The 15,881-nt window shown below is 42.2% G+C and overlaps 1 protein-coding gene across 5 annotated transcripts in view; it reads right to left on the reverse strand.

Moving 5' to 3' along the window:
* Positions 1-8,320: 8,320 nt before the first annotated feature.
* Positions 8,321-15,881, reverse strand: part of ksr1b (kinase suppressor of ras 1b) — a 70,594-nt gene continuing 63,033 nt past the window's right edge. For all 5 annotated transcript variants that reach the window (XM_060944053.1, XM_060944054.1, XM_060944052.1 and 2 more), the window contains one exon: positions 8,321-14,473. In XM_060944053.1, the coding sequence (XP_060800036.1) occupies positions 14,327-14,473 (147 nt within the window). In that variant the 3' untranslated portion in view covers positions 8,321-14,326. The remainder of the gene's footprint in view (positions 14,474-15,881) is intronic.

Consider the following 15,881-nt stretch of genomic DNA (forward strand, 5'->3'; position numbering starts at 1 on the left):
CTTCCAGGGGCAGACTGTGTTCACTGTGAATCGCCTGCTTGACTCCCGCCGGGTCCGCGGCGGGTTGCAATATCTGGTGGACTGGGAGGGCTATGGTCCTGAGGAGCGCTGCTGGGTTCCTGCTCAGGATGTCCTTGATAAAGAACTGTGTCGGGACTTCCATTCGGCCCATCCGGATCGCCCTGGGAACGTCAGGAGACGCTCCTAGAGGGGGGGGTCCTGTTAGGACTAGGACTGTTTTGGCCTCTAGAGGCCGCTGTTATTTCCTTTTCATGTCGTGTTTATTTTGGCCTCTAGAGGCCGCCACTGTTCCTGTGTTTTGTGTTTGTGTTAATTGCCTAATTATCTTCACCTGTGTCCTTAATTAGTTTGTCTATTTATACCCCCTGAGTTCAGTCCTCTTGTCACGGAGTCTTTGTGCTGTTATGTTTATCTCCAGTTTCCTTTGTACTGTGTTTTTTGATCTTCTTAGCTTTTGTATTTTTGCACTTTGCTTTTCTTTTGGATTTTACTCTTTGGTTTTTTTTTGTCTTTTGTTTTGCCCTGTATATAGTGTATATAGTTTAAATAAACCTTTTGATTCTTTTTCTACTTCCGCCTCACGCCTCTGCATTTGAGTCATCCCCCTGGTGGCCTAGTGGGGGTTTGCTGGATTATCACACCAACGAACCAGGTTCGAATCCCAGCAAAACCCTAACAATGTACAGCATGGGGTGTTCCTTGCCCTCCACCTTCTGGGACAAAACGGCCCCCAGCCCTCTGTCCGATGCGTCTGTCTGCAAAATAAAGGGGAGAGAGAAGTCAGGGGAGTGTAGGAGTGGCCCCCCACAATGCAGCTTTTACCCTGGTGAAAGCCTGTTGGCACTGCTCCATCCACTGGACTGGATCTGGTACTCCCATTTTAGTGAGATCAGTCAGTGGGCTGGTGACATCCGAATAATTAGGCATGAACCTACAATAGTAGCCAGCCAGCCCCAGGAACTGTCTCACCCCCTTTTTGGTCTTCGGCCTCGGGCAGGCCACAATCGCTGCTGTCTTGTTAATTTGGGGACGCACCTGCCCATGACCCAAGTGGAAACCCAGATACTGTACTTCCACCCGCTCAATTGCACACTTTTTCGGGTTAGCTGTGAGACCCATCCGCCTCAGCAACTCTAGGACGGCCCTAAGGCGTTCTATGTGCCACAGCCAGTAACTGCTGTATATGATGATGTCATCTAAGTAGGCTGCCGCATAGGTGGCTTGGGGGTGGAGGATCTTGTCCATGACCCACTGGAACGTAGTGGGAGCCCCAAACAACTCAAATGGAAGTGTGACAAATTGGTGTAATCCAAACGATGTGGAAAAAGACGTTTTCTCTTGGGATAGAGGAGTCAAGGGGATCTGCCAATATCCCTTCATCAAATCCAGTATCAAATAAAAGCAAGCCGCACTTAACCGATCAAGCAACTCATCAATGCGAGGCATTGGGTACGCGTCGAATTTAGATACCGCATTGACTTTTCTATAGTCCACACAGAACTGAACCAACCTGTTGGCCTTGGGTACCAGGACCACCGGGCTGCTCCAGTCACTGTGTGACTCCTCGATTATGCCCATGCTGAGCATGGCCTTGAGTTCATCCTGAACCATCTTTTTTTTATGTATGGGTAAGTGGTAAGGGCGGCTACGCACCACCACCCCTGGGGGCATTTCAATGTGGTGCTCTCTGAGGTGGGTGCGGCCGGGAAGGGGCAAGAACACATCAGAAAATTCCTCCTGCAACTTGGCTACCCCTGTGAGTTGGACCAGTGAAAGGTGGTCTCCACAAGGAATCGGAGCGGTTCAGGTTGTGGTTTTGGTTGTTTTTACCTCCGGCCCCAGCTCCACCTTCTCTGGAACTACCAACACCAATGCCACAGGGACCCCCTCATTCCAATGTTTTAATAGGTTGATGTGGTATATTTGTAGAACCCCACCCCTATCCGTTCACCTCACCTTATAGTCAACGTCCCCAACTCGCCGTGTGACTTCGAAGGGCCCTTGCCACTTGGCGACTAATTTGGAACTCGACGCGGGCAATAACATGAGTACTTTGTCTCCTGGAGTGAACTCTCTAAGGCACGTGCCCCTGTTGTACAGCCAGGCTTGACGTTCTTGTGCCTGCCGCAAGTTCACCTGGGTTAAGTGCGTGAGGGTGTGGAGCTTTGTGTGCAGGTCAAGAACATACTGAATTTCATTCTTACTAGGTGAAGATCCCTCCTCCCAATTTTCCCGCAGCACATCCAAGATGCCGTGTGGCTTTCGCCCATATAATAATTCAAATGGGGAAAATCCCATGGAGGCTTGCAGGACCTCTCATACTGCAAATAACAGGAGCTTGAGCCATTTGTCCCAATTATGTGCGTCTTCACTTACAAATTTTCGAATTAAATTTTTAAGTGTTTGATTAAACCTCTCTACCAAACCATCCATTTGTGGGTGATAAACGCTGGTGTGGATAGAATTAATTCCCAACAACATACAGTTTGCACAGTGTGCGTGACATAAACAAAGTGCCTTGGTCTGTCAGGATTTCTTTCGGAATCCTGACCCAGGAGATAATACAGAAGAGCGCTTCTGCAATACTGCGTGCTAAGATATTGTGGAGAGGCACCACTTCTAGATATCGCATTGCATAGTCCACCAGAACTAAAATAAAGCGATATCCTTGTGCCGACCGATCTAATGGCCTGATGAGTTCCATACCAATTCTCTCGATTAGAGGGTGAGGGTGCAAATGCACTTTTGGAGTGGCCGTGGGATTTAGTAATTGGCATTCGCGGCACGCCGCATACCATTGATGACCATCCCCGCGAATCCCTGGCCAAAAGAACCGGGCTATTATTTGGGCCAGTGTTTTATCCTGCCCTAAGTGTCCAGCCATGGGATTAAAGTGAACTGCAAGGAACACGAGTTCCCAATGGCTCTTAGGGATTAACAACTGGGTTATTTGTTCACTGGTTTGAGTGTCCTGCATCACTCGATACAGTCTATCTTTAATAATTGTGAAGTACAGGAAGGCGGGTGCCGCGTTTGGCTGGAGAGGTTGACCATCGATTCCTCTCATTTGGTCAAACGCATGTCGCGAGAGTCTCGTCTCATGACTGCTCTAAGGGGAAATCCTCAAGGGAATCCCCGAGAGCGGGAGGAGGAACGAGCTGCTCCTCATTCCTCATATTGCCCTGATGTGGTGATGACATGGATGGCTCTGTGATAGCTTCTCCAGTTGATGCCACACTGGGATCCCCCAGTGACATTTTACTGCAGGACCCACTCCCTACGACGTGTTCCATTAAGGTTTGAAACCCTGGCCAATCAGTTCCCAAAATCAGCGAGTGGGTGAGACGAGGATTAACCGCCACCTTTATTGTATGCTTTTGGCCCTGGAATAGAATATGGACAGACACTAGAGGATAATTGTGAACATCCCCATGCACACACAACACCTTCAGCACTTGTGCTCTCCCCCGTGCCTCACCTTGCACCAGGCTTTGGTGAATTGAGGTCTGATTACAACCGGAATCCACCAACGCATGATATGTATCCCCTTGAATACTTACCAGTATGTGATATGTTCTGGCCCGATCGGGGGCGGTCTCTGGTGCGTTGGGGATCCAGATCACAGCTCCCACCTCCATCGCGGAGCCCTGACTCTGGAGATGCTCTGGCTCTCTGCCGTGCCAGCACACTGGCCCAGGCTTTCCCCCTGCACCGGCATTATGGGTGTCACTCACCTGAGGGGGAGAAGCTACAGACATGGAAGATAGGAGGACACCACACCGGCTGGGGAGGGGCCGGCCGCCGCCTCCGTGGTGGGAGAATGGTGTGGGGAAGGGAAAGAGAGAGAGAGTGGGGAAAGGAGAGAGAGAAAAGAATTGAGGAGCGGTGCCTTGTCCGCCTGCCATTGGAACCGCTGCCAGATGGTCATCCGCCAACTCAATGGCTCGTTCTAACAACACCAGGTGATGACACTGGACCTATTCTGCTGTTCCTTCTGGAAGTTGAGAGATGAACTGTTCCAGTGCCACCAGATCAATGATCTCATCGGCATCACGGCCTTCCGCCCTCAGCCACTGCTGGCAGGTGTCCCAGGGTTGCTGGCTGAACGGCCAGCCAACCTCCTCCAACGTCAGCATCCGGAAGCGCTGGTGATGTTGTTCCAGGGAGCAGCTGACACGCTGCAGGATGGCTTTCTTTAGGTCGGCGTACATGAGCTGGCTGTCAGCAGGGAGCTGCTGTGCTGCAAGCTGTGCCTCACCAGTCAAGAATGGGAGGAGGCGCGCCACGTGCTGCTCAAACGGCTACCCCCATGTTTCGGCCGCTTGCTCAAACAGAGCGAGGAAAGCTTCCGGATCGTCATACGAGCCCATCTTCATGAGGGTGACGTGAGGAAGGTCCACTGTGGTGGCGGTCGAAGCCCCTGCTGATGCAAGCAGATGCTCACTCTGTATGCGTGTGTGTATGTGTGTGTAAATGCCGTAAAATTCTGAAGAAGATACTTGTTGTGCAATACATTTAAAACTAAATAAAAACTAAACTAAAACCAGTCAATTCCACAAAATAAAACTAAAACTACTTTTACACTTGTGAAGCTAACTAAAAATAAACTAAAAATAAAAACGAAACTGAAAGACTAAATGAAAACTCATAATTTCAAAACTCTTATAACTTTTATTCCAGCTGGTTCTAATGTATCATAATTTCTATAACAACAATTTTATGCTCCACATAAATTGATTAAAATGTGCACTTGTTTTCTGAGATAACATCTTCGGAAGGTGTCAGCACTTTGTTATAACCAGAGGCAAAACTTTAACTTTATAGGTAAATCTATAACATTTTCTGACACAGGAAAGTCTTCAGGCTGCTTTTTTTTTTTTTCCTTTTGTGTGTGTGTGTGTACAGCTATGGAACCAACTCCCAGAGGACATCAAAAATGCTCCTGCTGTTGGCAGCTTCAAATCTAGATTAAAGACCAAGCTGTTCTCAGATGCATTCTGCTAATTGATAAATATCATCATCTTTACATGTCTTAAACTTTACTTAACTTTTATTCCATTTTATTCTGCTGTTTTTACTGAACTTTCTCTCTTCTTCCCCCTTTATTTTATGTAATTTTATTTTCTATTGTTTACTGTTTTGCTTTTATCTCTGTAAAGCACATTGAACTGCCACTGTGTATGAAATGCACTATATAAATAAACTTGCCTTGCCTTGTGTGTGTGTGTTTATTAACTTTGAGAGAGAGAGAAAAAGAGAGATGCTATAAGGAAACTAATGTTTATAGCTGTTGTGTTTATAGCTATGTATGTAAGTGATAATATGAACTAACTTGTCATGGAGGTTCCACAACATTAAATAGCTGGAAATGGATAAAACATACTGTACCAATCAAAAAGTTCAGACACACCTTCTAATTCAATGGTTTTTCTTTATTTTTATGAATTAAAAGACACTTCATGTCTTAAAGTAATGATGGATGTCGTTTCTCTTTGCTTAGTTGAGCGGTTCTTGACATAATATGGATTACTACAGTTGTGGAATAGGGCTATTGACTGTATTTTTATTATTTACTGTTTGATCTCAAACACATTAAGAAGGCAAGAAATTGCACTAATTAACTTTTGACGAGGCACAGCTGTTAATTGAAAAGCATTCCAGGTGACTACCTCATGAAGGCTGGTTAAAGGTGGACTGCCTTTCAAATAGTTAGCTAGAACATTCCATAAATCGATAACATTTCTGGAATTTAGGTTAATATGGGACGGCCTTGGGCTGACGTGCCCTTGAGCGAGGCACCTAACTCCCAACTGCTCCCTGGGCACTGTTAGCATGGCTGCCCACTGCTTTGGGTATGTGTGTGTGCTCATCACATGTGTGTGCATGTGTGTGTTCACTGCTTAAGATGGGTTAAATGCAGACAGGAATTTCACAAGCATGTGATGAATAAAGTTGTTGTTGTTGTTGTCATTGTTGTTGTTCTTCTTCTAAAAGTTTTAGCCTCAGCTACTAAAATTAACACCAAAACTTATTAGGAATTGTTAATAATTTTAGTAAATTATGCTAAGAATCAATGGAAAACTGGCAACCTACACATCTCCCACCTTGTTCTGGACCAATTTTCATACTGATTTCAACAAGCCTGAGCAAATTACTGAGTAGGCACCCCTCAGAAGCTGCATGCATCATTATGCATTTTTATGATGTCATCACATAGATGTCTCACAGAAAGTATTTTGCCGGATTTTTAAACTACAAAAATACAAAACAGCAAAGTATTTTGATACAAAATATGAAGCCATTTTCATCAACCCTGTCAAATACAAATGACAAAATCCTCGTTTGTATTTTACAATATATGTATCATAAATAGTGCCCATCCCTGTCCCAAAGGTGTTCAGTGGGGTTGAGGTCAGGGCTCTGTACAGAAAATGCAAGTTCTTCTGCTCCAACCTTGGCAAACCATGTCTTCTTGGAGGATGCATTGTGCAAAACATGTTTGGGTGCCTTAGTTCCAGTGAAAGGAAACTGCAATGCTACAGGATGTGAAGACATCTTGTACAGTTGCATGCTTCCAACTTTGTGGCAACAGTTTGGGGAATCACAGTTATAAGTGTGGTGATCAGGTGTCCATAAACATTCGGCCATATAGTGTATGTACAGTGTCTTGCAAAAGTATTCATCCCCCTTGGTGTTTGTCCTGTTTGGTTGCATTATGAGCTGGAATTAAAATGGATTTTTGGAGGGTTAGCACCATTTGATTTACACAAGATGCCTACCACTTAAAAGGTGCACATTGTTGTTTTATTGGGACACAAACAATAATTAACATGAAAAAACAGAAATCTGGAGTGTGCACAGGTATTCACCCCCCAAAGTCAATACGTTGTAGAGCCACCTTTTGCTGGAATTACAGCTGAAAGTCTCTTAGAGTATGTCTCTATTAGCTTAGCACATCTAGCCACTGGGATTTTTGCCCATTCCTCAAAGCAAAACTGCTCCAACTCCTTCAAGTTAGATGGGTTGCACTGGTGTACAGCAATCTTCAAGTTATGCCACAGATTCTCAACTGGATTGAGGTCTGGGCTGTGATTAGGCCATTCCAAGACTTTTAAATGTTTCCCTTTAAACCACTCCAGTGTAGCTTTAGCAGTATGTTTAGGGTCAGTGTCCTGCTAGACCGTGAACCTTCGTCCCAGTCTCAAACCTCTGGCCGTCTCAAACCAGTTTTCCTCCAGAATTGCCTTGTATTTAGTGCCATCCATCTTTCCTTCAGTCCTGACCAGCTTTCCTGCCCCTGCAGATGAAAAACATCCCCACAGCATGATGCTGCCACCACCATGCTTCACTGTAGGAATGGTGCTCTCAGGGTGTTAGGTTTGCGCCACACATGACGTTTCCCATGATGGCCAAAAAGTTCAATTTTAGTCTCATCTAACCAGAGAATCTTCTTCCATGTGTTTGGGGAGTCTGCCACATGCTGTTGGGCAAACTCCATATGTGTTTTCTTAAGAAATTACTTTTTTCTGGCCACTTTTCCATAAAGCCCCACTCTGTGGAGTATATGGCTTAAAGTGGTCCTATGGACAGATACTCCCATCTCCGCTGTGGATCTTTGCAGCTCCCTCAGCGTTATTGTTGGCGTTTTTGTTGCACCTCTGATTAATGCCCTCCTTGCCCGGTCTGAGTGTTTTGGTGAGCAGCCTTCTCTTGTCAGGTTTGTAGTGGTGCCATATTCTTTCCATTTTGCTGTAATGGATTTAATGGTGCTCTGTGGGATATTCAAAGTTTAGAATATTTTTTATAACCCACCCCTGACTTCTATACTTCTCCACAATTTTGTCTCTGACCTGTTTGGAGGCTCCTTGGTTTTCATGTTACTTGCTTAGTAGTGTTGCAGAGTCAGGGTCCTTCCAGAACAGGTTGATTTATACAGACATCATGTGACAGATCATGTGACACTTTGATTGCACACAGGTGGATCTTAATTAACTAATTATGTGACTTATGAAGTGAATTGGTTGGAACAGCTCTTATTTAGGGGTTTCATATGAAAGGGGGTGAATACCTATGCACACTCCAGATTTCTGTTTTTTCATCTTAATTATTGTTTGTGTCACAATAAAACAACAATGTGCACCTTTAAAGTGGTAGGCATGTTGTGTAAATCAAATGGTGCTAACCCTCCAAAAATCCATTTTAATTCCAGCTCGTAATGCGACAAAACAGGACCAACACCAAGGGGGATGAATACTTTTGCAAGACACTGTAGTTTACATGTAGTTCCACAATACCGGTGTCAAATCAAACTGTGCATTTGCTGCATTTTATTTCATTACAGTTGTGGTGGAGTCAGAGCCAGGACCCCTGAAATACACCTTGGATGGGAAGCCTGTCCATCTCAGGCACCATACACACATACACACTTGTACTTATATACAAACACACTTATTAAATGGATGTACACAGCACAATATAATACCTGCAAGTAATTTTAAATGTCTTTACTTCTCCTCTTTATTGTGTTGACATTCCCCACTTTTATATCTCAGATGTAATGCTACCGTTGCTTCTGTGGTACTCAGATTCCTCGTTGTAACTGACATTTTTGCATTTTCCTTGTCAGCTGCTTTGATGAAAACATTCAGTGTGTTCAATGTGATCCTTCAGCAGCTGTTTAAGAGATTTTTATGTTGTATCCACACTCATGTCCCAATAAATGCAAAGACATTCCTGAGCACTTTCTTCTGAATTTCCCAATAAATCACAGTCTCAGAGATGTTCACATACATACTAACAAATTGGGCTTTATTGTTTTTTCAGGTTGAAGACAACATGAAATAAACTATCCAAACACATTAAACATGCTGTACAAAGAAATTCTTAAAACCTTAAATCCATTAAAATACACATTAAACCAGTTAAAAACGTACATTTCATGTTTTACAACATACTTGTGTTTATCTCTATAAAACAGGAATAAAGTACCTATTCCAAATGCTGTGATGGAAAACAATCATATAAAAGTTTGTACAAATAATAGGAGGCTGAGCTGTATATTAAATAAAAACAATATCTACAAATCCAAAAATCACCCAAGAGTTGCTTTTCTTTACTATAACCCAAAGCTGCTTCTTCAACCTCCCAACTCCTAAAATCTGCCATGCATAATCCCTCATGAGAGCATATTTTTGTGCCATTACAATTCTCTGAACATTCCACTCTCCAAATTAACCATAAAGACATGCTTTACGCAAAGCATAAATCATTTAGAAACACACATTCCTACAAGCGCTCCTTTTCTCCGTCTTCTCATTTCAGTTCACTTTGCCTAAATAGATACAATCAAACTTCTTGTGTTCATTATTTACAGACAGAGTGAAGAATGAGAATAGGATTCCACAAAATTTCGATTTAAAGTGCAGACAGTTTTATCCAAACTTTACATTAAAGGTTGTACTGTACAGGATTGTAATATGAGATTTACAAATAAGGTAAGGCATGTTAACGGCTAGCTTCAGTAAGGCATGAATAAAGGATCAGCAGCATTATTAGTTTTACATCTCTTACTCAGGTACAGCAAGCAGGATCAGACAGGCATGCATATGCAAGAGGATCTACTATAACCTGGCTACAAACTGACAGCAGACATCTCAGTACAGCATAAAGTTTATTCTTGGCTAGATCTGGCCATGGGAGAAGGAAGAGGCAATATAGACAGTGGGAATATAGTAAGTTAATAAACATATACGTTATTGATGCCAATTAAATAGAAACCATCTGCAAGTAGAACACTGCCATCTCCAGAAAAATCTGTAAACATTTAAGGCAACAGTGCCACTTTTTTTTTTCTCCAGATATCTCAATGATGATAGGATTGTGTAATATAACATTATAATCGCCTCTGCATGATTTTTCACTGCCCTGATATCCAGTCACATTTACTCTGATTATACTGTATTACCAGTCCTGTCAAACTTTACGCGTTTTGCAACTTAACGTCTATATACTAGTATGAGTTAACACTGAAAAATACACCAAAAGACCATTTTTTTTCTCCCCCAATAAAATGGGAAATAAGCCATTTGACATTAATCTGGAATGATTTGCGCAGGTGTTTTGAACTCTCCTATATTAACTAACACCCTAATTAGGCCCCACCCCTTTCCCCCAAAACACATGCTCTCAATTAAACTTGTGGGACGCGCTCACTTTTTTTCAAAGTAAATGGAGAACGTTTTAATTTCATTACTATGAAATAACATCTAACAGTGGATCCTTGACTTAGCTAACATTAGACAAGTAAATAGTTAACAGCTGATAACTATAGTTATTATAGAAGGTAGCATAAAATTGAAGCTAAAGTCGGACAAACAAAAGCATTTTGTGTTTTCATCTGAAAGAGACAAAAATGACAAAGAAGTTTGACCTAAAAAAAAAAAAATGAAGTGTCAAATCTACCACTTTACAAATGTAATGGCGATGCTAATTAGAAAGTGATTTAATATGCAGTTTTGGGATTTTCATGTCGGCCATGAATGATTTGTAAAAGGATTATATTGAATATGTGTTTAAGTTGTTTATTGCACATTACTGCAGAATCACCTTTTAATCCACAGCTGGGTTTTGCCAATTGCTGTTGCTATTGGCAAGCAGTTCCCAGCTGCACAGCTGGTATTACTATTACACCTTCCCATACTGTCATCAAACCTGAAACAGTGGAAAGCCTCAGTTTCCTGTCTTTTGTCAGTATGGGATGATTAAAATAGTTTAACATAATTTTTTAAATGGCAAGCAGGGAAAAATCAATATCACACAAACCTAGTCAATGGTACACAGCAAATCCCCAGTGTTGAATTAACACCCAGAGTGTTTATCACGAGCGATTGCTCTAAGACAACGAGGGAGGCTCAGCCTCCTCTAAAAATGACGAACATCATGTAGGATGAATTGCGCTAGGCTTATGTTATAGCCGACCTTATAACATTGCTATTTCAGATCCAGAATCATAGAAATATATGTGCTCAACCCAACTACAGTGCGAAATCATTCCCTTATAACTTTCCCCAGTTCGCCTAATGTGTGCGTGAGTTTTCCCCCCTCATGACAGCGCGATGCAGCCCAGACTCAGTGGACTTCAATGGCATTTGGGAGCTATGCGCTTTTCAATCTCAAAATGCAAGACGATTATTGGACAAATACTGCGAAAACGCCCGCCCACGGAGTCTCACGGACTCCCAGCCTCAGTGGACTTCAATGGCATTTGGGAGCTATGCGCTTTTCAATCTCAAAATGCAAGACGGTTATTGGACAAATACTGCGAAAACGCCCGCCTACGGACTCCGAGCCTCACAGTGGGAGGGACATGGCAGTTTCCGCGAGGAGACTGGTGATTAGTGAAAGCGGCCGGATATTTTCTTTGATTGACAGCTCGTTTCAACTATAGACAGGCAGCGGTGAATCTCAGTTCAGTCCCATGCGGATTCGCAAGTGCTGTGGTGTATTGTAAGAGATCAGCTTACATTTCGATTTCATTCATTACATACGGTTTCTACCAGCTTTTTTAGTTTGTATATATTTTCATTGTAAATAAAGTGTAAATATAGTGTTGTCAAGTTTGCTATCTTAGTTCCAAAAATTTCGTTTATTTGAGTGACTGAACTTGAACTTGAGGGGGCTAGTCAGCTAGCAAGAAAGCTGCGCACGGATGCCGAGCATTGCTGATTTAATTTTGGCGAAGCCATTTGCTAGTCTTCCTTTCGAGGAAAAAATTAAAATTAAAGAGCAGGGTAGACCAACGCCTCAAATTGACTTGGTGAAAAAGGTCGGGAATAATACTCGTTCCTTTCAGCTCTCCTGGTACGAGAAAGTGAATTGGCTAACAGCAAGTGACCCACATCAACAACAGTAAATAGGCTACTTTAGTCATATGTCATGGATGGACCAAAAATATAGGATCTATTTAAAATGTTTATGCTGAGTATATTATATTGGAATATATATTTTTCTGGATATGAATTAAACACCGCTACAATTTGGAAAACATTTTTAAACAAAAACACAGCCGAGAACATTTCACACTACAGACCTGGATTAAAAGTGAAGGGTTATCAAAATTGTCAATAAAACATTTCTCAGTCAAAATAAGTAAAATATAGGGAAAGTGTCATTGAATGAAATGTGTGGCACCCAGCTCTATGTTTGGCTCCCCAAGGTCAGTGCTTGTGCCTATTCCAGAACACTCTGCTGTTACTGCTGAGGTTCCTGACAAAGAGCTGCTTTCAATAATGATCAATTTTTAAACAACATGCCACAATTTTAAAATATAAAATGTTAAAATATACCCCTCCCCAACACCACCATCATGTATATTGGACAGTAGGCTAATGGGCCAAAAGAACCTGTTATTTCACAGTTTGTGACCCTGCCAACAATCAGCCAGATCAGAGGCAAGAGTATGGGCAAAATTTATGTTTTTTTCTTTTTTCTTTTAAAATCTGGAAATATCATAACTGACCAGCCTCCCGTTTGAAAGACTACCAGCCGCCACTGGTGTTTATATAGGTCCAACTGGACACAAATTAACTCTGAAAGTGTTAATTCAACACTGAGGAATTTGCTGTGTAGACATGAATGACAAATACAAATCAAGCAATGTTGCGTGGGTGGGCCATACTGGCGAAGATACCAAATCATGACCCCTGGAAAATATTGCCACAATAGAAGACTTATGTAACTATTGGAATGGGCAATTTGTGTCCCATTCAGGGTGTGTCCCCAGTGTTTCTGGCATAGACTGAAGATGAATAAATAAAGTATGTATGCCAAAAATAGCATGATACTTGATGTGTTCATGATAGATCATGTATCATATACTGTGATATTCAGTTATAATAAAGTTTGCACTGAACACGCACAACATGCTATTTGAAACACCATGGAAAGTTATATGTCCACTGATTTGCAAAAAGTATTTAAAAAAATAAATAAATATTTAAAAAGGATCAAAGCAGAAAATTTTTAAAATGTTCAGTTAGTTCCTTGTCAGCCTGACTAACAATGGAGTTGGTCAATGTTGTAGAATTACTAATGATAGTCACAATATAAAAGTGTAATTCTACATATTTTACTGTGATAAAACCAAACTCACGACATCATTCACCCCTAATCACAATACTCAGTCTGGCCAATTAATTGTACTAATCATTTATCACATTAACAGAAAAAAAATACTGTGACATAACTTGCTTATTTTCTAAAGCAAAAGACAAATGACGGATACCTTTAGTGGATAAGTCATACTCATAGATGCTTAAGCTGTGCATTAAATATCATATTTGTATATGTAGGGGCAGTGAGAAGGCATTCCTTGGCTACAGTGTTCCCGCAGACAGTGATGATGCCAAGAGCTGGAGATAGAGTGAAGCCACAAAGGACAATCATGAGTATGGTGGGAAGAAGAAATTGTCAAAGAGGACATGAGAAGAAATTAAAAAAAAAAACAGATGGATGAAGAAAAAAAAAGATGGAGGATTTGGATTGAATTTTGAGATGCAGCACAGTGGTAGAATGGTGATTTGGCCCAGAAAGTTAAAAGGAGAAGTCAGCAGAAACAGATGACAGTTCCGGTCCCAGCACAAACAGGAAACAGGGGGAAGGAAAGATTAGAGAGAATACAAATGGACATTTACTGTATGTGATGACCCAAAGAGTTTCATTGACCAAAACTACCATTTTCATTTCTGCTTCCTGTTATGCATCATCTTGACCTTAACAGGTATTATAATGTTTCCTGTTTGTTTTGCTACTGGTGTTGTATCTTTATTAACTGCATAAGAAATATGCCTGTGATGTATGAAGACTGAATCTACTGTACAAAAATAACTAGGAGAAAAAAAAATTCAAACTGATAAATTACAGAAATCTGCACTTTATGTAGAGAATCATCAGTTAAAAAAACACACCCATATCATATATCACTCTCCATTACTCAGACTGAATATATAGCTGTTTGTCAAAATAAAACATTCACATTTAAAACTTAAGCTCATTACAAAATCAAAAACAACCTGCTGCACTGAATTCACTGAATTCTGAATTGAAGGCATGTGTTGAAGGCAAATCAGATTTACCTTAAAATGTCTTACAAATTTAAGACACTTGGAGAAGGCTCAGGAAACAAATAAGACTTTACCTACATTTAGCCACACGTTTAGGCGCCTAAAGATTACATCTGAGAAGAGTTCACTTCAGCTTGCTCTCTTCAGTGAGGCAGTGCAGGGTGACAGCATGCAATCTCACGGCTCTATGATACATACTCGGTAGACTTCCAGAAATGTCCGGGGTGGGAGAGTCTGCGGTTGAGCTTGGGAAGCTTCTCTAGCAGGTCAGCTAGCTGACAGAATGTCGGTCTGTCCTCAAGGTCAAAGGACCAGCACGCACACAAGATCTCCTTTTGGGTGGACACAACAAACATTAGCCAACATGTCTCATCTCAGTTTATTAATCACTATGACAAAAAAGCAACATTTTAATTTGGGCTGTACTGAATCACTCTGTATCACATTACAGTGCCCACCAGAATTATTGGCACCCTTGGAAAAAATGAGCAAAATTTCACATATAAATAGAATAAACACAAGGAATATGTGATGCTTTGAGGGCAAACATCCAACCATTGTATATACCGCTTATCCTATGCAGGGGAAGCTGTCGCCAATCCCATTTGACACTGGGTAAGAGGCGGAGTACACCCTGGACAGGTCGCCAATCTAGCGTGGGGCTAAGGGCCTCTGCATGCTCTTGCGACAAGGCTTTCGCAGATAGCTTTTCGCAGACAGTTGTAATTTATCGTTGAGCAGGGAGTAATAGGCGTGCGCGATATTATTCACCGCCACAACGCAAGGGGGCGCGAAGTCGCTAGGAGTAGTTGGTGGGTGTGGTTAGTGGAGTGTTTATCCTCCGGTTACTTATAATGACTAGAACTGGAGTCGTATAGATGTACGTACTTCCTCACTTCCTCGATCAACCGCTCTTCATGCTGCTCCATCTTCGCTCGTGTTTTAAAAAATGGCGGTAGTGAAAACAAACCAAACCGGGAAAGTAGGGAAGCGGAAGTGCGTGTACAGCGGATGTAGAGTGGACCAATCAGAGCCCTCTTGTCTGCGACGCTGTCTGCGAGGCTTCTGCGGTGGTCACAATTTTTGGGAGGTGCGCGCAGAGTGTCTGCGAAGGGGGGGGGGGGGGGGGGGGGCTACGCAGACGCCATCTGCGACACCATCTGCGAGGACTGTGTTGTCAGTATAAATTGGCCTTAACATTGAGCCATTTACACCAATGGGCAATTTAGAGTAGCCAGTTGACCTAATCCACATGTCTTTAGACTGTGGAAGGAAACTGGAGTACCTGGAGAAACCCACGCAGACACAGGGAGAACATGCAAACTCCATACAGAAAGGCCCCAGTTGGCTGTCAGGTTAGAACCCAGAACCTTCTTGCTGTGAGGTGACAGTCCTAACCACTGCACCACCACCATGCTGCTCCAAGTGCAAACATAAAGGAAAAGATTTTCAGGTAGTGCTTTTTTCTTTTTCTTTCTTTTCTTCTTTTAACAAAACCGTTAGTTTGAAAACTATCTGCCCTTTACAATTAATATGTTGTGATGCCTGCACTGGACAGCAATGTCAAACAAGGTCGGAACATCCTTTATATATGAATGCAGACTTCCACAGGTTTTCAGTGGTGTTCGTACAGTACCTGGAGACTGAGATGATCATAGCAAAATGTTTGTGTTTTGTCACCATTTTTGTGTGGATTTGGACGTATGTTTATCTCATCATCTTGTTGAAAACTCGATGGCC

Source organism: Neoarius graeffei, chromosome 17, assembly GCF_027579695.1.
Source record: "Neoarius graeffei isolate fNeoGra1 chromosome 17, fNeoGra1.pri, whole genome shotgun sequence".
In the NCBI taxonomy this organism is placed as follows: Eukaryota; Metazoa; Chordata; class Actinopteri; order Siluriformes; family Ariidae; genus Neoarius; species Neoarius graeffei.